The sequence below is a fragment of the Barbus barbus genome, assembly GCF_936440315.1.
Source record: "Barbus barbus genome assembly, chromosome: 3".
Taxonomy (NCBI): domain Eukaryota; kingdom Metazoa; phylum Chordata; class Actinopteri; order Cypriniformes; family Cyprinidae; genus Barbus; species Barbus barbus.
Genome location: NC_136731.1, coordinates 41984593 through 42011363, shown reverse-complemented (window position 1 = coordinate 42011363; position 26771 = coordinate 41984593). Strand labels below are relative to the sequence as shown.

Genomic DNA, 26771 nt, shown 5'->3' with positions numbered 1-26771 from the left:
TGTTTTTGACAGGGTAAAAAGGGTGTTGTTTTACACTATCATTGAGAAATTTTAACCAAAGTATGTTATAGACTTTTCATTAAGACCCTTAAGAATCATATTAGCTTGTGGAAAATGGGCATCCGATGACCCCTTTAAGGCAGGCAGTAATTTGCGCTGCTCTTGGTAGATTGCGCTGGTCATTATGGAAATAAAGATCTGACTGCATCTGTGTTCTTTACTGTGTGCATTGTTAGTAAATTACTCGCTGAGTTTTCCCCTCCCATCAGTGCTTTTATGGAATTGTGCTCTAATGGTAATTTACCCCGTTTAGTAAATCTAGCCCTTAAACGGTTCACGCGGAGATGAGTCGTGCTGCTCCTCTGTGCACCTGCGCCTGCACGGGCCCGTACTCCACGACCTCTCCATCCACCGTCATCACGCCGGAGGTGCTCAGCGGCTCCAGCCTCAGTGCTCGTGCGCGCCGGTAGACCAGGTGTGCACAGCCGCAGTCCAGGTGCGTCCCGCTCTGCATGGCCCGAAAGAGCCGAAGCAGCATGGCGCGCGAGATTCCCCCTGTCACATAGAACAGGTGGATGAGCCCATCGTCGGCTCGGGCATCCGGAGCTGCCAGCAGATCCTCGCCCAGGTGCGACTGGAACATGGCGAGCACCAGAACGAACTCCCGCTCCTCCACCAGCGTCCAGTCCCGCGGGACGGGCTGCTCCAAAGGGGCAAGCAGGTGGTCAGGCAGCCGGCTGTCAGCGGGGGAAAAGCTCGCGGAGTCTGATCCATGCTCGTTTTCTGCAGGCAGGAAGGCCAGTTTTCCCTGATAGATCCGTAAGGAGGCCAGGCGCAGCAGCGTGCTGAGGATGAAGCGCAGCGCTCCGATCTGACGGAACTGCTCGCTCTCGATGTCCACGTCGGCCACGAAGCCCCAGGCCAGAGACAGGAAGGAAAAGAAACGAGCGCCAGACGACAGACGGATGGAGATCAGGTCCAGTTTAGACACCACACCCTTACAGAGCAAGAAGCCACAGCTGGTCAGCAGATCTTCACCCCAGACCGGAGGCGCTCTGAAGAGAACAAGCAAACACAAACACCAAAATCAGAGACCAGTCAGAAAATCAGATGTTAAAGGGACCATAATATAAAGCATGCATCATTTTACAAACGGCAAAATGAACCTTATATTATTAGTTGTTTATAAAAACATCTCCATAACAGTGTTATTAATACTATTACAATAAGCTACATATTCATATTTTGAATAAGCTTTGGTTTTTATATTTTCAGTTTTCATTTTAATTTAAAATTCTATTAATTTTGGCGATTTTGTCATTTTAATTAGATTTTTTTTCTTTTCTGTATAGCTTTATTTGGTAACACTTTGATTTAAGGTGTCCTTGTTACACGTTACATGTACTTACTATTATAATAACAATTAATTATGCATAATTACATGCAAGTAACCCTTAATCAAACCCTAATCTTAACCCTAACCAGTACATGTATGTAGTTAATTAATATTACTCAGTAGGCTACTTAAATGTATAATTACACTGTAACAAGGACACTTTAAAATTAGGCTATCCTGTATATGAATTTATTCTGCCTGTATATCAACTTATTTTACTTGTTTTATAGGCTATAGGAGTATGTGTAGCTGATATTTGACACATTTCAGGGTTTTATGCTGCATTATCCTGTCTTGTAAAACTTCAAATAAAACTAAACTAAACTAGCATTTCTTTTACATTTTAAATTTAATTATTTCTTTCTTTGTTCACCTGTCAGCCATCATTACTAACACTTGTCGTGTAACAGATCTTGTTTACCTGAATGGGGGGGGGGGGGGGGGGGGGGGGGGGTTTACATAACTGTGAAATCCCCACAGTGTTGTAGTTTTTTTTTTTAGCTCAAACAAAGAATTTATATTGGCTCAAATCAGACCAAAAACTGGCCCATAATGCACCGCACTTTCAACATTCAACAAACAGGCGAATGGCGGGAATCGGGATTAACCGTCATAGAGCGTTATGATTTCTTTGTGAGTTTCTATTATTCTCTGCTTAAAAATAACTGATATTGAGATGAATAAACCAGGAAAACTGATTAACAAAGATGTTACTAGCACCTCTGCAGTTCTGGGGTCCTAATAAAACATTCACTGTGAACTGAACGATGTGCTCAGGTTAATCAATGACCGCCAGTACAAGGTGCTTGTGCTTCAATAATAAAAGTCCAACGGCCGAAGGCTGAATGTGAGCAGTTATTATGAGCTGAATTACGCTGGTGTTCAATCATTTCTCAGGTTAGTCAAGTACTGATGAATGTCTGCTTCATCTTCATGAATAGAAATGACTCTATTAATGAGGTTAAAGTCAGCGTTTTCTCCAGAGATCGCCGAGCTCGAGTGTTTCATGAACTGACCTGTTATCGCCTGCTCTAGTCTCCTGAAAAGACCCGCTCTCTGATCGGATATAAGTCATTAGTGATTCATTCATTAAACCCTCAGAGATAAAGCTCTCAGAAACGCGCACTAATAATGACTCTCGGTAATGACTGCTTACATCGCAAACTTTAAATTGAACATCTAAACGAAACAGCACAGCTTGAGTTTAATGGAGACTGTGCTACTAAACCAAATGAGGTCTAATTCTGTATGAATACTGACTCTAGATCAGAGAGTCGGAAAACACATTCTTTCTGAAAACCACATGCTCCAGTCAGATTGGCTGGTTTTGCTTTATTTCAAGGAGTTTAGCCTATTCAGTTTATATCAGTCCACTGGGAAACACTCCTGAAGAACCACTTTGCCGTTTTTAGGGCATCAAATCACATTTTAATGAGTTCTGTTTAAGACATTCAATGATAAATAAATGAGATGGCTATCCAATGCACAATATCTCAGAATACTGGCTGCTGGCTGATAGATTTGGTCTTGGATATTTAACCGTGCATGCTCATTTCCCTTATTTTGACATGCAGATTATTTTCACCATCATCAAATGCTCATTTAACCTTTAAAAGACTAGCAAATTAATAAGAAAAATGTAATTTTTTAGAAAATTTCAAAATGGATAAAAATGTATTTTATCTACAATGTACTATACATTAATGTAAATGGATTCAAAGTTAAGAAAATTAATTTAAAATTCAATTAAAAAATACAAATAAAATTATATAAAAATTTTATTAATAGATTAAATAAATACAGTTAGATAATTAATTTAAACAAATTAAATTAATGTTTACTTTTGGTGTTTTAATCTGAATTTATATACAAAATAGAACAGAACAATTGTATTACTGGCCATAACTCTATTGGTCTGAATTTGAATACCGAATTTCATAAAATGTAAATTAAATTACTAAAATTATATTAAATTTTAAATAAATTAAATATATTTTTTAAATAATTCAATATTTAAATTAAAGGTTTTAATGTTTTTTTAACATTTGCCATAACTTATTAGTATTGCCCAGAGATTTAATACTGGATTTCATACAATTTAAATAAAGTAATTCCATTCATTATATTCATTTAAATAATACTAATAAATTTCTTATTGGCCATAATTTATTGCCATTGGCCAGAAATGTAATATAGGCTTTCATATTTACTGGTATCTAAACATCATGTAAAGAAGCTAAATCCGGTTGGTCTCTTCACATGTCAATCAGACGGTGTGGTGGGCGGTGCTTGTCCCATGTAAGCTGACAGTCTCTCTGATTGGCTCACCGTGTGTAGTGATGGATGGAAGCAGCCAGTGCATTTCCTGAACCTCCGGGCAGAATTCCCAAAGGAGTCTGGATGGCCTTTTCCCAATCTTGCCTCTCCATTAGACCGTTCACGACCTAAAACACACACACACACACACTTACGTGAACTGAATGCCCAACACACACACACAGAGATGGACACAAGCGACCTGCACACACCTCAAACAGCAGCCCGTCTCCAGACAGAATGACCAGAGCGTCCCACTGGGTCAGGTCAGCGCTCCGCACCAGATCCCGCGCGTGATTCTGACGCTCTGTAAGATCACAGATCACAGCAGACGCTCAGATCTCTGATACAATACACTCATCTATCAGATCTCTGATACAATACACTCATCTATCAGATCTCTGATACAATACACTCATCTGTCAGATCTCTGATACAATACACTCATCTGTCAGATCTCTGATACACCGGCAGAAATTCCATAGTAATCACATTCATCTCAACCCAATGTTATGTTAGTAGGATTGACAGCCTATTGTAGTTTTTATTAATATCTTGAATTTGTTTCTATATTTCTGTATTCATTGTAAAGTTTTACTACTTTTGTTTTTGCCATTTTTGTTTATTTATTTTATTATTTTATTTTATTTTTACATATGTCTATATAGTTTTCAATTGTTTTTATTTCTATTTGAATTATTTTGGTACATCAAGTTGAACTAAATGTGAATTAGAAATGTTGATACGGCAACTAAACGAAAAAATATGATTATTTTTCACTTGAGGTTTATATTATTTTTAAGTAACTAAACTTTTTTATGATTTTAGTTTTACATGTATGACACTGAAGTATTATTTAAGAAAAACCTTACTGATCCCAAACATTAATTCATCAAGGAAACATTAAATTGATCAAAAGTGACATTTATAATGGTACAAAAAAATTATATTTCAAATAAATGCTGTTCTTTTGAACTTTCTATTCATCAAATAATTATGAAAAGTAAAATGTATCACAAGTTTCCACAAAAACATGAAGCAGCACAACAGTTTTCAGCATTGATAATAATCAGAAATGTTTCTTGAGCAGCAAATCAGCATATTAGGATGATTTCTGAAGATCATGTGACTGAAGACTGGAGTAATGATCACAGAAATAAATTACATTGAAAATATATTCACATAAATTGTTATTTGACAACTGTTATTTGATAACAATATTTCACTGTTTTACTGTATTTTTGATCAAATAAATGCAGTCTTGGTGAGCAGAAGAGACTTCAAATAGTAGCCCCCAAACTTTTGAACAATACGTAGTTGTTTCCTCAACCTGGTGTTGAATATAATTGGCTTCTATGACAAATCGCTTGTGATGTTGCTCATTTTAAGCTTCGTACGGCATCAACTAAATGAATGAATCTAAATTATTCTGTCAGATGCAGCAGTTAATCTCAGAGCACAAGAAAAATGAACGAAACTGCTATAAAAGTGTCACAGTCTGAACTGTATGAAGTTGAAATCCTGTGTGTGTGTGTGTGTGTGTGTGTGTGTCAGAAGTGAAAATTCATAGTGACTGATTCAGCAGAAATGCCTAAAGTGGAGACCTCACTTCACACTCTCTCTCTCTCACACACACACACACACACACACACTGACTTCAGTGTGGATGTGATGTGGAGTGTTAACAGAGGGAGACGGATCAGGCAGAACCCACAATACAGGTCACATACTCACTCAGCACACGTCTGCTTCATTCCCGCGAGTGTCATAGTCAGTGTCTCAGTGGATCAGTACTGATCTTACAGGACATCTTTATATCCAGCTCAGGAGAAACATGCACCAGTGTTAATTAGGGGCCAAGCACCGAAGGTTACTAACGGATACCTATTGTATCGGTTAGCATTCTTTTTATTTTTATTCCACTGTGGAAGTCTTTGGCAGCCCATAGAACCGATTGAGAGAAAGTTGTAAAATTTGGCACACTGATAGAAGACAGTCTCAATACAAACCACAGCAAATTTGGAGTCTCTAACTCAAACTCTCTAGCGCCACCACTTGTCCAAAATTTCACTCATGTTTATGCTAATAACTTTTGAAGCGTAAGCCACGAAATGAAAATTATTTTTCCTCTAAATCCTTGGCTCAAGCCGAGTCGAATGAAGTCCAAAATTCAAAAATCGTAAGGTTTAGTTTTTTCGCTATTTTCCATTGTTTGTAAAACCTACTTGTTTGAACTTGCCCTAGACGGTTCGTCTGATTTTCACCAAAATTGGCTCAGATCATCTTCAGACAATGCTGGAAAAAAGGCTATATCTCCGCAAGGGTTTGACATATTGAGCCGAAACTTGGTGTGTGTTATAACAAACGTGACCTGAGGCTACCTGCAATGTTTCGGCGCTGTGGCACCTAGTGGTCAGGAAATATGAAAAATGCATATTTTTGCTTATAACTTGTGAATGGTTTCATGCATTCAATGCATTCATCTGTTGTTCTGTCCATCCATCCGTTCATCTATCTATTGTTCTATCCATCCATCCATCCATCCATCGGGAAGACAAATGGCAGAGTAAATCATGCACATCTGATGTGCAGACACACGTCTAACTACACAAACACACACTCTGATCATTCACTGATGGAAAATTATTTCAGAGGTGGAGAATTATTATTTTTTTTGTCCATGAATGATGATGAAAACAAACAGTTTTTCTTTAGAATAACATGCACACTAATGAATCAAGCACAACATGACCTGAGACATTTATTAATGTTTTTAAGCAAATATTCCCTGAAACCCCTTGCAATGCAGAATCTGAACTCTCTTTTGACCTCCTTTGTTGTTAAAAATGAGCTGAAACTGTCCTGCTTACTGCACTAATAGCAGATCATATTACTCTATTAACAAGCTGAATCTGTTCCGAGAGCATCTGTGGTGTGTGTGTGTGTGTGTGCGTGTGTTTTTTTTTTTTACACACCTGTGATGAAGAGTGTGTGCGGTATATCCGCCTCGGTGAGCATCCTCTGAACGTGGCCATTATAGAGAGCCATCGCTTGGCCCCGCCCACTCTGAGGATTGACCAATACCATCACGCCACACGGTTGACGGACCTCAGAGAACAGCACACCTGACAGAGAGAGAAAATAACATTTACATACAGGATAAAAATTATATAAATTAACGTTCTGTGTTTGAGTGCAGGAATCATTCCTGTACTCACAGGGAAAATAAAACCAAATCAAATAATAAAAAATAATAATAAATAATCAGGTATAAAGTAAAAATATAAAATAAAATTATAATTAAGTAAAACCATAAAAAATACAATTTATTATAAAATGAATAATAAATTAAAATAAAAAAAATACAATTAAATTAAACAAAGATAAAATAAAATGTTGTGTGCCTGAGTGCATGAGTCAATCCTGAACTCACATGTGAAATACAATTTCAAATAATAACAAAATTGAAATAAATAAACAAATAAATAAATAAAAATGAATTATAAAAAAATAATACAAATAAAATTTACTCATAGTAAATATAAAATAAACTAAAAATGAATAAAATATAAATACAGTTATAAAATATCAACTATACAATAAATAAAATAAATGTGAGTATCTGATATTATATTTCATTGGTAAAGTCATTACTTATATGAATGCATTACATAAAAAATGCATTCATATAAAATTACAATGAAACAATTGAATAAAAAATATATATTTTTAAATGATTTAATTATTTCACATACATTTATTATCTATTTTTATTCATTTTGTTTTTATTATTTTATACTAATGCAATGAATCATTACAGTGATTTTTCTGTCAGATTGTCCTGTTGAACTAATTTTCTGTGCTGATCTACCTTTGGTTTGGTTGTTTTGACGTCTGTGCCGCAGGAGGTTTTAATCAGCTGCTGAAAACATGATTTTAATTCTCTTTAAGAGGTTTATGTTTGACAAATATCATAAGAAAAGAGTACAAGGCGTCGGGCGGGAACAACGCTAACAGATGGCAGCGCTAATGCTAAAAACTCACAAACGGGACATAAACAGATGCGGGTTTGCCTTGATTCTATGATGCACTAATCTGAGAGCGTTTCTGTGTATTACAGGAGCTCATGGTTTCTTGAATCATCTGGTTCAGCGGGACGGACTGGTTTTCCAGGGAGCGTTTACTGACCCGGATGACAGGTGAGATGTTCAGAGCTCAGAGTAATCTGGCATGAGGCTATTTCAGGATGAAGACAAACTCACACTGAATGTCTCAGTGTCTCAAACCGGTCCTGGATCTTTACTCATGGCACAATTTCACTACAACAAAAATGATTCATGAGCAGCTTGGGTTTATTAATTCATACTAGCACTGCTTCTGTAATTCATCCAAACTGACAATAATAACACAATAAAATACAAAAAAATAAATATTTAACATTAATAGAATTTGTCAATGGAACAATCCACTGAGTTTTATACCTGACAGATGAAAAAAAACTATGAAATAATAAAAGAATTGCAAGTAAATAATTGTAAAATAAATATTAAAATCAAATAAAAAAAATTATAAATATAAACAAATTTAGAAATAAATATTATATTGTCATTTTTGATTGCGATAATACTTTTAACCATTAAATAATCTTAGTAAATAATTATAAAATAAATACATATAATATGAATAACAAACTAATAATAAAAAATACATCTAGAAATTAAATATTATATATTGTGAATGGCAATAATACATTTAATAATCTAAATAAGTGTACGTAGATAATTACAAAATAAAATAAATACATGAAAAAATTATTTTTTGTAAACTAATTTTAAAATAATGCATCCAAATTTGAATAAAAAACTATTTTTAAAAATAAATACATTTAGAAATAAGTATTATATTGTCTATTATGATTGGTCATAATACATTTAATTTGAATCTAAAAAGCTCGTAATAAATACAAAATATATATATAACTGAATAACAATTTAATAAAATAAAATAAATATTATATTGTCTATTGTGATTTGCAATAAGTAAATAAATGCAAAATAATTAAAAATAATAATTTGATAAGAATTGTATTTATAGCCACCTTTCTTGACTCTCAAGGTCACCATACATCATTAACAAGACAATCACAATATTAAGTAAAAAAACAATAAAGACAATGAGACAATACAATTAAAACAAAAAACACAATGCAGTTGTGATCAGAGGGAGTAAGCTATTCTAAACAAATGGGTTTTGAGTTTGGATTTAAAATGTGGGAGAGAGTTGATGTTACGAAGGCTGAAAGCGCTGCTCCCCATAGTAACAAGGCAGACAGGGGAAACAATGAGATAGATAGAAGAAGAGGATCTGAGAGTGCGAGCGGGTGTGGCAAATGGAGGAGGTCAAAAAGATAATGAATGGCTTTAAAAGTGAGGAAAAGCATCTTTTAGTTGATACGGTAAGTGATGGGGAGCCAATGAAGCTGTTGTAAAATGGGTTTGATTTGACTGATAGAGGGGGTGCGAGTGATAATACGGCAGCTGAGTTTTGGACCAGTTGTAATTTATGGAGGGTTTTATACAGGAGGCCAAACAGGAGGGAACTGCAATAGTCTAAATGAGGGATGACTAGGCTGTGAACGAGAATAACAGTGGAGTGAGGCGTGACGGAAAGACGTAGACAGTTGAGGTTTCGAAGGTGTAAGTAAGCAGCCCGGGTAATATTATTAATGTGGGAGGAGAAAGAGAGGGTGCTATCGTAGATGACACCCAGACTCTTAGCCTGAAGGGAGGGGGAAATTAAGGAATTATCAATGGGAATAGAGAAATTATGAAGTTTGTTTAATGTTGATCTTATGCCTATAAGAAGTAGTTCTGTTGTATTGCTGTTTAATTTGAGGAAAATTGAGGATGGTGGGAGTTTGGAGTTGGGTTTGGTTGAAAGGTTTATGGAAGATATCCGATGGGGAGAAGGGAAATGATAAACAGTAGGGGTCCCAAGACAGAGCCCTGGGGCACACCTTAGGCACTTGGTAAGTGGTAAATGATTTCAACTGAATGAACTAAGTGAAATGAATACATAAAAAATTAATAACGAATTAAACAAATAAAAAAAAATGAAATAAAATAAATATTATATTGTATATTGTGATTTCCAATAAGACATTTAATCATCTAAAATAATCATTATAAAAGCAATGAATCAGTTTTATTTCTGATAGAGTGATTTGACCACATTTAAGGGTGTTTTAAATGCTCTACTTCATATAAATTCAGTAAAATCGTTAAAATGCCTGACTTATTGCATTATTATAAATTAACCTGTAAGTGTGTATTAAATGTAAATTAAAAAAAATCATAACAATAAATGTACATATTGTGTACATCTGAGAGTGCGAGCGGGTATGGCAAATGGAGGAGGTCAAAAAGATTTGGTGCATGTGTACATCAGTGATTCACAATAATAATACATTAAATCATCTATAAAAAGCAATACAACAGTTTTATAAAGACAATAAGCAGTTAAAAGCCTTGAGTTACACTGAATTAATGCTCGGAGTCATTTAACGGTGATAAAATCACTGCAGTGCTTGACCTATTGCATTAGTAAATGATCTCTGCTACTTCCTGTGGACTGCGAGCGTTTCACATCCAGCAGCAGCAGGAGCAGGTTGTTTAACCTGAGCTTCATCCGTAACCCAGAATCCTCTGGGGCCGAGGGCTGTAATGAGCTCCTGCGGGTGCCGTGTTACGCGCATCAATGCCAGCGTTCAGAAACCCACAAAACAACAGCCACATTCACTAGCACTCGCTAGTATCAGCGCTTTCACAATGAGACTGATTAAAATTCACCAGCAGATTCACACTGACGAGCTCTAATTAGCACCGGAGCCTCTGACAGCGTCATTAACTCAGACTACACAGGCCTGAAATTATAGCACTTCCCTTCATAACAACACAAACCTGCAGAGACTTCCAGCTTCACACAGGAAACACCAGAAAAACGGCTCCGCTACAAACACTAGACAGCTGACTACTGACGAAACAAAGCTGCAGAAATGACTTATTAAAGGAAAGGAAGGCATTTTATGACATTCTGAGTATATTTCTAAATAAATAAATAAATAAATGTTTTTAAAAAACAATGAAAATTTTTTCAATTATCATTATTTTTTATTGTGTGATTGGCAATAATTAAACATTTAATCACCTAAAAATAAATTAAATCTAAATATTTATTCATACTAGCATTTCCTCATTTAATTCAAACTGAATTGATTAAATCAGAGACAATAAAACAGGAAAAAAAAAACATTCAAAACCTACTGTACATTAATAAATTTAAACTAATTTATTTATGGAAAAATCTGTGATTGTTATATGTTTGACAACTATAAAAACATATTGCAGTTGTATAAAAGGATTTAAAATAAAAACTTATAAAATAAATACATAATAAAATTAATTTAAATTTGTATAATTTTTTAAGTTAATTAAATAGATCTTTTAAATAAATAAAAAAAGAAAAATACAAATTAAAATATCAAATTAAACAAACTAAATTTAATCAAATAAATACTTATTTAATAAATTAATATATTAATAATAAACACACTATAATATCAATAATTAAATATGAATACAATATTAATAAAACATATTTAATAATACAATAAATAATATATTGCATATTTTTTCATAAATATTCATAATGGTTCATTAACATAACCATCCACATTTAATTCTTGGTCAGAAAGAAAAAAAAGCCTTTATGGCACAAGAAACCCTCACAAACATTACAAGTAGTAAAATGATAAAGTACACAATATGACGTTTCATAGTTTTCCCTTGGCTGATGTTGTTTTCTTTTGGAGGTTAAATGTGATTAGCTACGGATCTGAGTTTTCTAGACAAAGTTTTAAAGCTTAAACTGAAGTAATGGTTTTCCATCCAAAACCAAAGAACAAAAAAGAGCATGTCTGCGATTCTACAAATAGACGTCTATTTTTACTGATAGAGAGAGAGATGAATGTGTGCTTCATTTCTCACACTGGGTGGATCTCTCAGCATCACAGCTGCTGAACTGTGAACATATGCTGAGGATATACTGAGGTGTGTGTGTGTGTGTGTGTGTTTACAGTTTACAGTGTGTTTGAGGTGTTTGTACTGCCACACACACAATCCAAATTAACCACAAGTATTCAAAAACGTCTATATGCATCTCACAAAACCTATCAAGGACAGGTCATATTTCACAACAAAACCAAATGGAAAGAAAACAGGAAGTCTGTATTTAGATGCATTAAATGTGACATCATGAAAATCAGATTTTTTCTGTGTTTAAGTGCTAGAATCGAGTCCTTGGTGCATCTACCAACCCAGAAAATGTGAAAAAAGAACAACCCAGTAACTTTGCTTTGGTAAGCCTTACTCTGCAAGCATCTGAAAAAATTAGCCGCTCAGATTTCGTTCCCCCCGTGACATTGCAAAGGGATCTCATTATAATATCCCCGCCCCTTAATCTGCAAGTTTCCACCCACGGTGCCACCATGGTGTGTATGATGCTGAAAATTCAGCTTTGATCACAGCAATAAATTAGATTTTAAGATATATTTACTTAGAAAACACATACTAAATTGTAATAATATTTAATTATTTTACTGTATTTTTGATCAAGTAAATCCAGCCTTGGTGAGCAGAAGAGGCCTCAAACTTTTATACTACAGTGTAACTGTATATATAAGAATGCTGTTCAATCTTCTGTCACATTATGATAAAACAGCTCAGCAGCTCTATTCACTGTAGATGTAGCGTGTTTTGGCATGTCCTTGTGTAATGAATGTCTTTGTGTGTCTGTGTGACCGCTGCATGCTGACAATACCAGCCTTCACAACATCATTCAGTGGCTTAAATGACTTTCTTTAGAGAAACAAGCACCAGAGCTATAGACAGATGAAGCAAGAAGGCCCTTCTTTGTGTTGAGGTCTCCCTGACCTTGTTGTAAAAGATGGAACCGAGTAAAATAACTCTCATCCATCAACGTCTGAAACTCCTGAAAACACATTCATCATCAAATAGTGTATAAAGCAGGAGAGCTCATACGCTGTTATCACGAACACTGACGCTTGACTGACACTGATAATTAAAGCCTCCAAACCAGAGACATTAAACCTCAGCTCGTTAATCAAACGGTTATTTGAATAATAATCATGTGGGATATAATTGAGCAATCATGTGGATTAATGCATGTGTCATCCCTGTGATTATATGTGTGTTTGTGTGTGTGTGTGTGTGTGTGTGTGTGTGAGCGTGTAATGCATCAAATCAATGTGTCAGCAAAAAAAAATAAAAATAAAAAAAATTGTCCATATGACTGGTTTTACTTTAAAATAAAAAAGTAAACAAAATATTTTAAAATATAAATAAATAAATGCATACATTTTAATTAAATGTAAATAAAAGAATATCATTTTAAATATAAATCAATTTTAACAATTTAAGTAAAATAATATATTTTTAAATAAATACAGTTTTAAAAATGTTAATAAGAAATTGTTTTAAATCTAAATAAATTAAATATCTTAAATATTTAAAAAAAAAATTAATAAATGTGAAATATAAATTAAATAAATCCATGAAACATTCTAAAATAAAAAAAATGTAAATAAAAAAAAAAAACACTGACCATTTTAAATTATTTTAAAAATAGATAAAATAAAAAGATAAAATACAAAATAATTGCATGAAACATTTTAAACAAATAACTTAAAAATAAATTAAATACAACAGAAATAGAAAGTAAAAAAAAAAAAAAAAAAAAAATCAATGAAATAATTTCATAATGATCATTAAAAAATCCAAAGTAATATATTAAATATGATACTGTATATTGTGACTGACAATAATATGTTTATCATCTAAAGCTGCAAAACTGTTTTATAAAGACAGTAAGTGCCCCAAAGCCTTCTGTTACCACATTCGAGAGGGTTTCAAACACTCTGCTGTGATGAATATCACAAGAATATGAAAAGATTACCCAAGATTTTCTGCAGTAGATTGGTGACACACCGCTCATGTACAGTAAATGATGGGCGGTGTGTTTTGGCCGAGGGGCTCATGGCAATGTGATTGGATGCGGCCTGACAGCATCATGACACTTGGAGGAAAGGTCAAGAGGTTAAAGGGCAGCGCAGATGAAACACTAGAGGCCCTTCAGGCTTTCACTGAAGATACAGCTCCATACACACAATGTGCTGGAGTCCCTGTGGGAATAACAGAGAGAGGAGACTGTGGACTGTCTTCAGCATCAGCAGACGAGCCGTCTCTCTCTCTCTCTCTCTCTACAGTAACTGCATCTTCAGCAAACACTCAACGAGTTCAGCGCTAATGAAACTCTTCTGAGTTCTGCATGAACGTAAATTATTAGCAGCTGAGAGCTCAAGAGCTGCTGCTCAAATCACTGAATGTGAAAAGCGTTCAGGTTTAACATTCAGATTAACAGAAAATCAGAAATCTGTTAAACTGAAAAGCTTATTGTGACTAAAAACTGTGAAGTGAATCAGTGAACCCTACAAAAAGAGAATTACAGTAATCAAGCCTAGATGTTATAAAGGCAAGAATAAGCCTTTCTGCATCAGGCATAGAGAGAAAGGATATTATATACACGTGAAATATTCCGAAGATGATAAAAAGCTACTTTAGTAACATTCTTAAAATGAGTGTTAAAAGTCAGCTGCGCATCACAAATCACACCCAAATTCCGCACCTGTACAGAAGGGAGAATCTGGCAATCATTCACTGTAAGTTTAAAATGATTACATCTAATTACAGCAGTTGAAGTGCCAATCAAAAGAACTTCAACTTTGTTTAACTTGTAAGTTCTGTTTCATCCAGACCTGTATTTCCAGTAAACAAGCAGATAAAGCTGAAAGTGCTGATTTAACATCAGGTTGAGTAGGCCTACTAATGTAAATCTGAGTATCATCTGCATAGAAATGATAACCCAGACCATACTTTTGAATAATCTGCCCAAGAGGCAACAGATAAATGCTTAAAAGAGTAGGACCCAATACTGACCCCTGAGGGACACCCTGCCGCAATGGAACAGTCTGAGATCTGTTTGCACCAAAATAGACTAATTGAGTGCGTTCTGAAAGATATGATTCAAACCATTTTAAATCTACACCAGAAAGACCAATCCATTTATGTAATCTGTCCAGTATCGAATGCAGCACTAAGATCTAACAAAAGCAAAATGCCACAAGCCCCAGAATCTGCTGCAACAAGGAGATCATTCATTATCTTTTGTCTTTTTATATCTTTTATATCAGTCTTTTAATAAAGGGCAGTCAGTTTATATATATATATATATATATAATTTTTTTTTTTTTTTATAATTTTAAATTATTATTTTTCATTCACATAACTGTATACATACAGTTCTTGCTATTAGGTCCCTCAAATAGACATATCTGCCAACTGTCACTAACCTTACAAACTTTGACAAATCCAATGTTTTTATCCTCGAAAGCATTCACAGTATCGACCCAGTTCCTCATAAAGCATTTGCTCGCTCTTACTCCTGGAAAGTCGCATAAAACCATTCATTTGGATCAGAGATCGGCAGATCGTATTTCCAGTTTAGTGTGCAGTATGGATTCACTAACAGACCGTGGGCAGAGGATGGGAAATGGAGCACAAAAAACTAAATATTGACTGTTTAATTGCAAAAAAACATTATAAGTGGGCCTAAAATGATTACATAATGTACAATACACCCTCTTTAAATTTCTCCCCTAAAGTACTGTAAACTTCTAGGACAGTAACACAACACAACACAAACCCTCCCTCTATAAAAACAGACCCAGATATTGTTTACACTGCTGTCATCTATTGGTTTGAGCATTAAGAGTGTCCTGCAGTGTCTTTTGTGTTTATTTTCTGGACATCTTCACATGTGACAGTTCTGTGCCGCACACCATACAGGAGAGGCTCATTTAAAATACATGTATTCTGTTAAATAGTGTATTATCATCTGCTGCAGATCACACATGCTGGAACAAGCTCATCAATTAAACATATGAATGCAGTATGACTGAGGATGTGAGCAGTAGATGCCAAGCTGTGCCCACAGCAAATCCAGCACTGAACCTTAACACTGTATGACTGCTACAAAACTCACTAGTCTCTTACTGGATGCTCAGATGCTAGTGCATCAGTTTAGATATATATATATATGGGGTCACTCACCAAGGCTGCAATTATTTCATAAAAATACAGTAAAATCAGTAATAATGTGAAATATTTTTATGATTTAAAATAGCAGTTTTCTATGTGAATATATTTTAGAATTTAATTTATTCCTGTGATCAAAGCTGAATTTTCAGCATCATTACTCCAGACTCTGTCACATGATCCTCCAGAAATCAGTCTAATATGTTGATTTGCTGTTTAAGAAACGCATCTGATTATTATCAATGTTCAAAACTGTTGTGCTGCTTCATATTTTTGTGGAAACAGTGATACATTTTATTTTTCAGGATTCTTTGCTGAATAGAAAGTTCAAATTAACAGCATTTATTTGAAATAGAAATCTTTTGTAGCATTATAAATGTCTTTACTGTCACTTTTGAACAATTTAATGCATCCTTGCTTAATTTCTTAAATTAAACTTTAGTTTGCATGAATACATGTAAATATGTCCATATTTGGTGCTGTTAGTGGTATAGCAATTACACACTTATTTTAGACTATTAAGACAGATTTACTTGAACTTGTTTACAAATTACAGTAACTTACACTTACTCAAGAGCTATTTACAATATCTAGTAAGCTGATAACATTGTCTTTAATTTTGCATAAATACCACTTTCTTGGGCTGCAGAAATACTCAAAGACCTATATAGAAATATAGAGATAACAGCCATCATAAATATGCACATACGTACATGAATATGCATTGTTATGAACTCTTTGATGTCTTTACAGAGATATTTTGCCGCAAGGAGTTATTTGATTTGGCTCATTCTTTTCATTACTAAGTGCTCTGTGAGGACAAACAAACCAATGTGTTAAGGGAAACGTTTGCTCACAACTGAAAATTACTTACCAATGGATCCAATGGGTGCCGTCAGAATGAGAGTCCAAACAGCTGATAAAAACATCTCAAGTAATCCACACCACTCCAGTCCATTACTTAATGCCTTGTGAAGTGAAAAGCTGTGTTTGTGTAAGAAACAAATCCATAACTAAGATGTTTTTAACTTCAAACCATTGCTTCTGACTAAAATACGAGTCCATAACCCATAATACTGCTTCCTCCAGTGGAAAATTTATCTGGTCTGAATCAGGAGAGAAATTTGCACAGATCAAGGACTGTTTACAAGCCAAAACAGTCAAATATGTGGCTGGATTTTAATGTGAGAGACAACAGGAGATGGACTCTTTCACTAGAGGAAGTGTTATTATGGATTATGGACTCTTTTTTGTTTTGTTTTTTACCCAGATGCAAAGTATAAAACATCTTGATGGATTTGTTTCTTACAAACACACAGCTTTTCTCTTCACAACACGTTAATTGTTGGACTGGAGTGGTGGGGATTATTGTGATGTTTTTGTCAGTTGTTTGGACTCTCATTCTGACGGCACCCATTCACTGCTGAGGATCCATTGATGAGCAACTGATGTAACATTTCTCCAAATCTGATAAAGAAACTAATTCTACATCTTGAACACCCGGAGAATTTATTTTTTTTTAGCAAATTTTCATTTTTTTTTTCATAAACACAATGGTGAGAGGTTTGTTTGTCCTCACTATTCCTTTAACTAGAATTCCGAGTTACCATGGTAACCTAGAATCATTTAAAACCCCCTTATCATTAAAAACTTCCTCATTCCAGTTCTAGAAGCCTAGATGTGTCTCGTCCTGATCAAATATCTGCTGGAACGAGCAGTCTGTGCCGGACGGAGTCTCCGGTGTATATTTCTGTTTTTTATAGCAGAAACAGAGAAACCGTCATGAACGGCATCCGACAAAACTTGTAGGAAGAGTCTGTCCTATTTCTATGCGTTCAAAGATTTAAACAGCTGAATTGTTTATGCTTGACATAATTACAGTATCTATTTGCCTAAATGATGCCAGAACAGTTTTGTCTTGTTGCATAAAACAACTAGATACTGTTTAAATAAAAACATAACAGTGATGCTTGATTTTAAAAACACCATAAATACAAAGTAAAACTAGTTTAACCCTATAAAGCCAACTGTATATTTGATACACACATTATCTAAAACATGATAAGCATCGTCAAAACTTTGCTGAAAAACCTGTTGTTCACAATCTACATTCCATCTGTTGTCTGATTGATAGTTTAGACTTTATTAGCAAGTAAAAGGCCTTTTAATATAATAGTACAAACGTCAGCTTCAGCTCGTGCTTCATGTGTGTTTTTGCAGTGAAATCTTTTGAGGAGCGTTTGTTTCCAGAAGCTTTACTTTCAGGGAAGGAATGATCTTCCCAAACCTCGAAAACATCTCAAATCTTTTGAGGAACGATTATTATCTCCAGGTATCATTGTATTGTATCACATTACATGTTCTAGCTTTGTTTATAAAACTAAGCATTTAAATATCCTCTTATATTTATATCATTTTATGTAAGTATCTTCTATACTGTTATAAAGATCTCATTGATTTACTAGCTATCAGAATTTCATCTCACTTTTTGACCTTATGCTGTAAATATCCAAATTGCATATCATTGCTCAGTTTGGGCCTCTGAATAAAATAAGGTATTTTTCCTCCATATTCTCACTATACTATATGAGCCAAAAAAAAAAGCCAGAAGAATCAAATATGATACTCAATAAAAAGGAGTTGTTTTCTGGTTTAAAGGTTCAGTAAATTCTTCCACTGTTATTTAATGTCAGGCTTTACAGGGTTAAACCCCTTAGCGTTGGACAAGAGGGCGGACAGATGGAGATGGACGTGTCCCATATGTCTGCGGGTGACATCTCATGTCCTCTCAGCATCTCTTCACATCATCTCACACAATCTTATCACAACAAGATCATAGCTGTCTCTATCAGATGTTAAAAACGTACACATCTCAGGTTTACAGCAAACCAGTACCGCATGAACTACATTAACAACTGTCATCCAGCAGGTCAGACTAGTTCAGTATGTCATCTAGCTGTCATATTTTCCTTCTGGCAAACCGTCACACCTCATTGTCACACGTCGAAGAGGCGAAACCGCATGTGAATGTAAGAAACAGGCATGTCACGTTGAAAATATTCATCTCTGAATGATTACCCTGCTCACATACCGTTTGCATGGTATCACTGTATTGCTACTGTACTTTTTATTAGTCACTGGTTAAAGAGAGTTCTAACAACTAGTAACTAGCTATCAGGAAACATTCTCAGAATGTTCTGGCAAAGTTCTGAGCAAACGTTCTTCCAGTAGTGTTAGAATAGAATGTTCGTTCAAAGCTATCTGGTCTTTAAAAATGTTCTCAAAACATTAAATGTTCAAAAACTCTAAAAATGTTATTAATTGACCATATGCACGGAGCGCTATTTAGAACTTCCGGATAAAGAGAAGCCCAATCTTCTGGTGAAGCTCATTTTATATGTGCTATACTGTATACAGGTAGAGATTCTCACAGAAACCTCTCCTGCCTCATTCTTATAAAGTGAGAAACAAAATTATTGCAACACCGTAAATAATGATAGCGGAATTAACATACAGTTTCATGTTATTAAAGAACATATAAGTACAGTCAAATTCAAATTAAATAAGTTGGTATAACAAATAAATAATGCATTCAATATTTTGAAATGTTTAGATTTAATTTAATAACTAGGCTGCATTGTTTAAGTTTTATCCAACACAGACCCAGTTTTGTTAGTCTGAATTTAGTCTGAATCACTTAATGCACAGCTTTATTTTGACATCGGCTCGTCAGATGATTCAGTCGGTTGCCACTGTCAATCATAGCAATGATTCTCGGCATGATTTAACGCATTCCCTCGCGTAAATTTCGCATTTTGTCATTCCTGAAAGGTATACGTGGACGTTTATTCATCTTAAACAATCAAAACGTTTCTCCTAATTGTGAATGGATTATGTAGAGAAACCGAGGAAAGTGCGTTCCTCTTACGGCACAGTACACTTGACCGGAAATGACTGAGCTGGCTTATCTACAACCAGGAAGTAACTGTGCATAAGGTCAATTGATATTAATTGTAACTTTTTTTTTTTTTAATGTTATTACTTGTGCCAGAAAGTTCAGAAAACATGTTTGCAAAATGATGAAATCGAATGTTCCCTTAACGTTCATATAATGATGAAAAACATTTTAAAACGTTCAGAAATAACTATTTTTGAGCTTAATGCTGCAAAACATATTTTGTTAGCTGATATCCTTTTTACAAAAAGTACTGTGGTAGTACCATGGTACAGAGGTGACAATACAAAATATAAATACTGAATGACTAACATATTCCTGTAACATGTATTGACAAGGAACATCAACATATTATTGACATAGCCTACTATGTGCAAAAAAATGGTATTAGCATGATCATATTTTTTAAAGAGTTGTCCCTGCTGAAAAAGCAAATCCATCACAGAATTTGTAATGGTTTTACTGGTTTTAATAGGAACTGTATGCTATTGGTTTTCCTGGAAACTGTGATGGACCCTGTGGGTCTCTAATTGGTGGCTTGTTAAATCCAATAAATCCTAATGGAATATGTCAGAAACACACTGCAGGAAACCATTTTAATGGTTTTAATGGTTAAAAGTTGATGTTTGTAATGATATTTGTAGTGGAAACCAGAATTTCTGTGAATGGTCTCTGTTTTTTTTAGCAGGGGTTCAATGTTTGTTGACGTTATTGTTCCGAAGAAAATCGAAGACGCTCATAAAAGACATCGTTGTTATCGAAGACGCTCATAAAAGACATAATTTCACCTGTCTACTGAGTGAACGAGAGTTTGAACTCTGTATTAAGTTGGTTTCTCACCGTGCGTGTGCTCCGGACGCCGCGCGGTGTTGATGGCGCGCGCCCACCGTTCCGCCTCGCGCAGGCTCGCGTCCTCATCGCTTTCCTCCGTACCGAGCGCGAGCCGAAAGCGCCGCTCGTCCCTCTGGCGCACCGGACCCGAGGCCATCCAGCGGCGCCGGTACGCGTAGAAATACACGCAGAGATGCGCGCCATGCTCCTCGCACTCGCCCCGGTGCGCGCGGCTCCCCAGGCAGTCGCGCAGGTCCAGGTGCTCCGGCGGTGAAGCGCAGCTGATCCTCTGGACCGTCAGGCAGCTGTCCGACAGAGTCAGCGCGACTGTGAGCTGCCCGGTGTCCGTGAACAAACCGTGCATGCGCGCGCCGTTCCGCTGACGCGTCGCGTCCGGTTCATCCATCCCGCGACGGGACGATGCTGCAGTGAGTGCGTGCTTCCGCGGGACGCTCGTTAAACACATGTGTGTGCGCGTGTGTGTGAGGGAGAGAGAGAGTTCATATCTCTCCCTAGTGACGGAAGAGCGGCATGACATTAAAATAATGGAGGCAAAGGGCGTGACACTCAGGACAGGACACTCCTGAGATGTGATTAACTAACAAACGCTGTGTGAGGAGGACTGGGATCTCTGAAGAACTTCAAAGAATAGCATGACCATGTGTGAATGAATAAAACACTTTTACCTGCCCTGGTACACACCCCCCCTTAAAAAAGATTAATAAACATTATTATCGATAGCTAAAAAAATAAAAAATAAAAAACGTGAAGCAAACATTAACTGAAATAAAATTAAATAAAAACTGAATTAAATAATAATAAAGACTCTCATTTTCTGAGAGTGTCAGATATTCAGCATGTTCATCGCACAGTGTGTTTGCTGCCACGACCCACGCTTAAAGGGGCGGTTACACTGCACTTTTCGTTCCATTGACTTCCATTCATACGCATGTGAATGCGTCAGACCGGAAACGCAAGCCCGTGCGAAAAGTTTCACATTTCGCTGCGTTCCAAAGTCCAAACTTGGTGAACTCTGGCCTGTGAATTCGCATCACGTGATACCGTGTAGCATAACCTCTTATCTGAATTAAAAGAACAAATTTAAAACTGCTAGATTGTATGTTTTTTTTGTTGAATTTAAGTTTTTGAAAATACGCTGCACAGCATGCAGCACGCAAAATAATTTTGCATACTCAAAGTCTAGGCTGCGTTCCACTCCACTTGTAAACACGCGCTCGCGAACTTCCCTAAGCACTTCTCCTTGGGGGAATCCCCGCTGCCATTTTGAAGTGCATTCTACTTAATGAAGTGGACGAGGGACGTATATGGACAGACCCTTGGCTCGACTCCTTGATTTTGACCGAGGGAGCGAGTCTTATCCCCACCCCAAACAACTATATAATATATAAATGATATATAAACAAATTCGTTAGGGGGAAAAGCAATCATGTGATTTCTGTAAACGAGGCTTCATTCCGAAACGTTTCGAAACGTTTCAAAATTTCAATGGTTTGCCTTTGGGGGTCGATCTCTGTGAACCCGTGAATCATGCGAGTTTATTGAGATCGCCCCCCAGCGGCGAACCACTGAACCAGCGTCTATGGTTTTTACCTGATCTCGGATCAGTTTCATCAATTTGTAAATTTTTAATGAGACATTTGTGTAATTAAAAGGATGAGTAGTAGTTAATAGTGTCTTACTGGCCTCTATTTACAAGCTCTCCAAAAAAATAAAAAAATAAAATAAAATTAATATAAAATATTTTACAAACCACATTATTAAACAGACACTTCATATTTAAAGATGACCTATTATGTCCCTTTTTTACAAGATGTAAAATAACTCTCTGATGTCCCCAGAGTGTATATGTGAAGTTTTAGCTCAAAACACCCCACATAATTTTTTATAGCTTGTTAAAATTGCCACTTTTAGGGTATGAGCCAAAACGCGCTGATTTTGAGTATGTTGCTTTAAATGCAAATGAGCTGTTGGTCCCGGAGAAGAGGGCGGAGCTTCAAGAGCTCAAGCTCTGGCATTAGCAGTGCTAGCCTTTGCAAATAAACATTCCACAGTTAGTACAAGCCTGTTATCTTTATAGAAAACTACTCGATTTCAAAGCCAGTCATCTGATTATACTGTGCATATAAGAGTGATTTTTGCATAATAGGTCCCCTTTAATTGTATTTTATTATTTTTATAGCATTTAATGTATTATAGTTTAAATAAAACATTTGCAATGGGTTTTTTGACCAGCAGGTGTCACTAGCATGTGATGTTTCGAGCTCATCGAAAAGGTTAATTTCTCCCATCACTACTATTTAGAGCTGATCAAATGTAAAAACTGTAACTTGAATGCAATGCAAGTCGCTTTGGATAAAAGCATATGCTAAATGCATAAATGTAAATTTAGTTAATCCACAAGGTAGAAGGGATACAGCTCCAACCGGTAACTAAAAATATAATGTAATTTTCCACCTATTAGATTGTATTTTATTAACGTCTACACCTAACCCCACCCTAAACCTACCCTTACAATAATGATATATATATATATATATATATATATATATATTGTTGTGCAATGTGACAAAAATTGGCCTATATTGATGTGCGTAATTTTTGCAATGTGCGCATGCCCAGTAGCCGCAGCTGTATCCCTTCTAGCCTTAACCCAGAACAATAGATGCTGACAAGATCTGTAAGGCAATTAAAATATACCTGCAACTCTAATTTACACCAGTATAAAGACATTTTAATACCTCATTACGTTTGGAGAGAAAAGGCGCAGGCATTACACAAGGATCACACTATCAAATAAAGTATTTTCAAAGGCTGTGCGTAAAAAAAAGAAATTAAATACACTTTTGGCTCTACGTATAATGCAAGGGAGACCACAGTGAACTAAATATAGCTACAACATACAAAGAGAAACAATTATAAACTGATAACTGATATATTTTGTAAAGCGCTTCTCTTTCCCAGCACGCATTGGCATTTCCAGCGCGCCAAACTCATTCATGCTGCCTTCGTAGGGCACTTGGAAAGAAAACACTAATAAGAGCAGGATCGTTCCAAACAGAATTCAGTATACGTGTCTCAATAGCTGAATTCCGAGTGACCGTTATTTCGAACGCTACACGTTTGAACCCTCCAAAGCTCACCTTCGAAGGGAACAGGGCACAGGGATGATCACTACCGAATGGCACGCACCCCTAGTCACGTGGGTCGTGAGGCTCCAGCGCTATAAAAGCGGACGCTCCCTGCTGCTCGCTCTCTTTCCCTCTGCAGCACGTGCGTGTTCGGGCTTCTTCAGACACAGAGGACAGATCAGCTCAATTAAAGCATGTTCATAATGATTTACACGCGAGGATCCGATCGCAACGCGTGCAAACCACCATGATGCAGGTAAGTCTGTCGTTCAAAGCTGTTTTTATTAATGTTACGCTGATTTTAAGCACAGTAATGGCGTTCAGTGTTTAATTGGTTCCTCTGTCTTTATGCAGGCTGGATTCAACGTGACTTGATCATGATTATCTGCTGGCTGGTTTACTGCGTGATAATTAAACGCAGCTTATGAACATGGTGGGTATTCGAATGTATTTTAGTGCATTTCTCTTATTTATTATCTCCCGCTCGTGTATTTGGAGACTGTTTACTGAAATGCATGAGGATTTGATCGTGGAGTTGTGTTCTGTGATGAAACTGCTACATAGGAAGTGCCGTCTGATGCGATAACTGACGATGGCGAAGCAAATCTTTCTGAGACACAGCACGCGCAGATATGAAGTGCATCGCTGCTCTAGACACCGATATCTGATCAAATGATTTCTCTCTCAACAGGTGAACATCTGCATCCAAACACTGAATCAGCACTGATCAGGTAAATATTTTCAATGCTTTTTTTTACTCGTGCATGTTTGGCCGCATCTTTCTGGGTCGAAATGAACATGCACCGATGAATCTGCTTCTGTAGCCTTTAACAAAACCCATCTGATGCATGTCTAATCTGTACAGATGGAGCGGAGACCACCATGAAGTGTCCTGATTCCGCTGGATACAGTGCTGTATGTACAAGTAGTATTTTACTATTAAGTTCAGAGAGAGATGTATACAGGTCCTTCTCAAAAAATTAGCATATTTCATCCGACCAATAAAAGAAAAGTGTTTTTAATACAAAAAAAAAAGTCAACCTTCAAATAATTGTTCAGTTATGCACTCAATACTTGGTCGGGAATCCTTTTGCAGAAATGACTGCTTCAATGCGGCGTGGCATGGAGGCAATCAGCCTGTGGCACTGCTGAGGTGTTATGGAGGCCCAGGATGCTTCGATAGCGGCCTTAAGCTCATCCAGAGTGTTGGGTCTTGCGTCTCAACTTGCTCTTCACAATATCCCACAGATTCTCTATGGGGTTCAGGTCAGGAGAGTTGGCAGGCCAATTGAGCACAGTAATACCATGGTCAGTAAACCATTTACCAGTGGTTTTGGCACTGTGAGCAGGTGCCAGGTCGTGCTGAAAAATTAAATCTTCATCTCCATAAAGCTTTTCAGCAGATGGAAGCATGAAGTGCTCCAAAATCTCCTGATAGCTAGCTGCATTGACCCTGCCCTTGATAAAACACAGTGGACCAGCATCACTGACTGTGGGTACTTGACACTGGACTTCAGGCATTTTGGCATTTCCCTCTCCCCAGTCTTCCTACAGACTCTGGCACCTTGATTTCCGAATGACGTGCAAAATTTGCTTTCATCCGAAAAAAGTACTTTGGACCACTGAGCAACAGTCCAGTGCTGCTTCTCTGTTCAAAAGTGGCTTGACCTGGGGAATGCGGCACCTGTAGCCCATTTCCTGCACACGCCTGTACACGGTGGCTCTGGATGTTTCTACTCCAGACTCAGTCCACTGCTTCCGCAGGTCCCCCAAGGTCTGGAATCGGTCCTTCTCCACAATCTTCCTCAGGGTCCGGTCACCTCTTCTCGTTGTGCTGCGTTTTCTGCCACACTTTTTCCTTCCCACAGACTTCCCACTGAGGTGCCTTGATACAGCACTCTGGGAACAGCCTATTCGTTCAGAAATTTCTTTCTGTGTCTTACCCTCTTGCTTGAGGGTGTCAATGATGGCCTTCTGGACGGCAGTCAGGTCGGCAGTCTTACCCATGATTGCGGTCTTGAGTAATGAACCAGGCTGGGAGTTTTTAAAAGCCTCAGGAATCTTTTGCAGGTGTTTAGAGTTAATTAGTTGATTCAGATGATTAGGTTAATAGCTCGTTTAGAGAACCTTTTCATGATATGCTAATTTTTTGAGATTTTGGGTTTTCATGAGCTGTATGCCAAAATCATCAATATTAAAACAATAAAAGGCTTGAACTACTTCAGTTGTGTGTAATGAATCTAAAATATATGAAAGTCTAATGTTTATCAGTACATTACAGAAAATAATGAACTTTATCACAATATGCAAATTTTTTGAGAAGGACCTGTATGTGTGTGGTTTTTTTTTTTTTTTTGTAAGAATAGTCTCTTATAAAGAGACGATCTGACCCAAGGTCAGTGTTTAGACCGTTTATTCATTCAAGCCTGTGATGAGAGAAGTTATCCCTGTCTGAAAAATGTGTGGAGTTTTGGTAACCTGAGGCTTGTTCAATAATGAATGCTTTATTTTTACCATAATCTAATTATTTAAATTTTTACAGATACGCTCCATGGTGACTGACTGAATGCTGGGGATTGACGTCAGACCACAAACTCTTTTTACAATGTTTATTATCAAATAAAGCATATCAAAACCATTCCCATCTCTGTGTGGTCATGTGTTGAAGGCTGGGTTGTATGAGGCTTTCTTCAGAGTGTCCAGGAAGTACTGCTCCTCCTGCAGGAAGTCTCTGTCCTGGTAGAGAAATGGTCATAAACCGTTAGTATGGGTGGGATGTTGCCAATTTACAAAAACTTGAGAAGGGGGATATTTGCTCTTTGGAGTGCAATACTGACTATTACCTCAGTTCAAGTTCTTAAATTTGAAGGACTTCTTAATGATTTTAGTGGTTG

The 26771-nt window shown here is 36.5% G+C and overlaps 1 protein-coding gene and 1 long non-coding RNA gene across 3 annotated transcripts; one reads left to right on the top strand and one right to left on the bottom strand.

Moving 5' to 3' along the window:
* Window positions 1-334: 334 nt before the first annotated feature.
* On the bottom strand, window positions 335-21134 carry sphk1 (sphingosine kinase 1; the record flags this gene model as incomplete). The annotated part of the gene is made up of 5 exons (XM_079399754.1): window positions 335-1055; window positions 3725-3840; window positions 3925-4019; window positions 6688-6837; window positions 20738-21134. The coding sequence occupies 5 exons, from the start codon at window positions 21132-21134 to the stop codon at window positions 335-337; spliced, it is 1479 nt and encodes a 492-aa protein (XP_079255880.1).
* Window positions 21135-23997: 2863 nt separating this feature from the next.
* On the top strand, window positions 23998-26514 carry LOC306850448. 2 transcript variants are annotated; one of them, XR_013782406.1, is made up of 5 exons: window positions 24011-24133; window positions 24232-24310; window positions 24569-24608; window positions 24743-24792; window positions 26420-26468. It is a non-coding gene; the product is annotated as an uncharacterized lncRNA (long non-coding RNA). The 2 variants fall into 2 exon arrangements; XR_013782405.1 differs by having other exon boundaries at window positions 23998-24133; window positions 24743-26514.
* The last annotated feature ends 257 nt before the right edge of the window (window positions 26515-26771 follow it).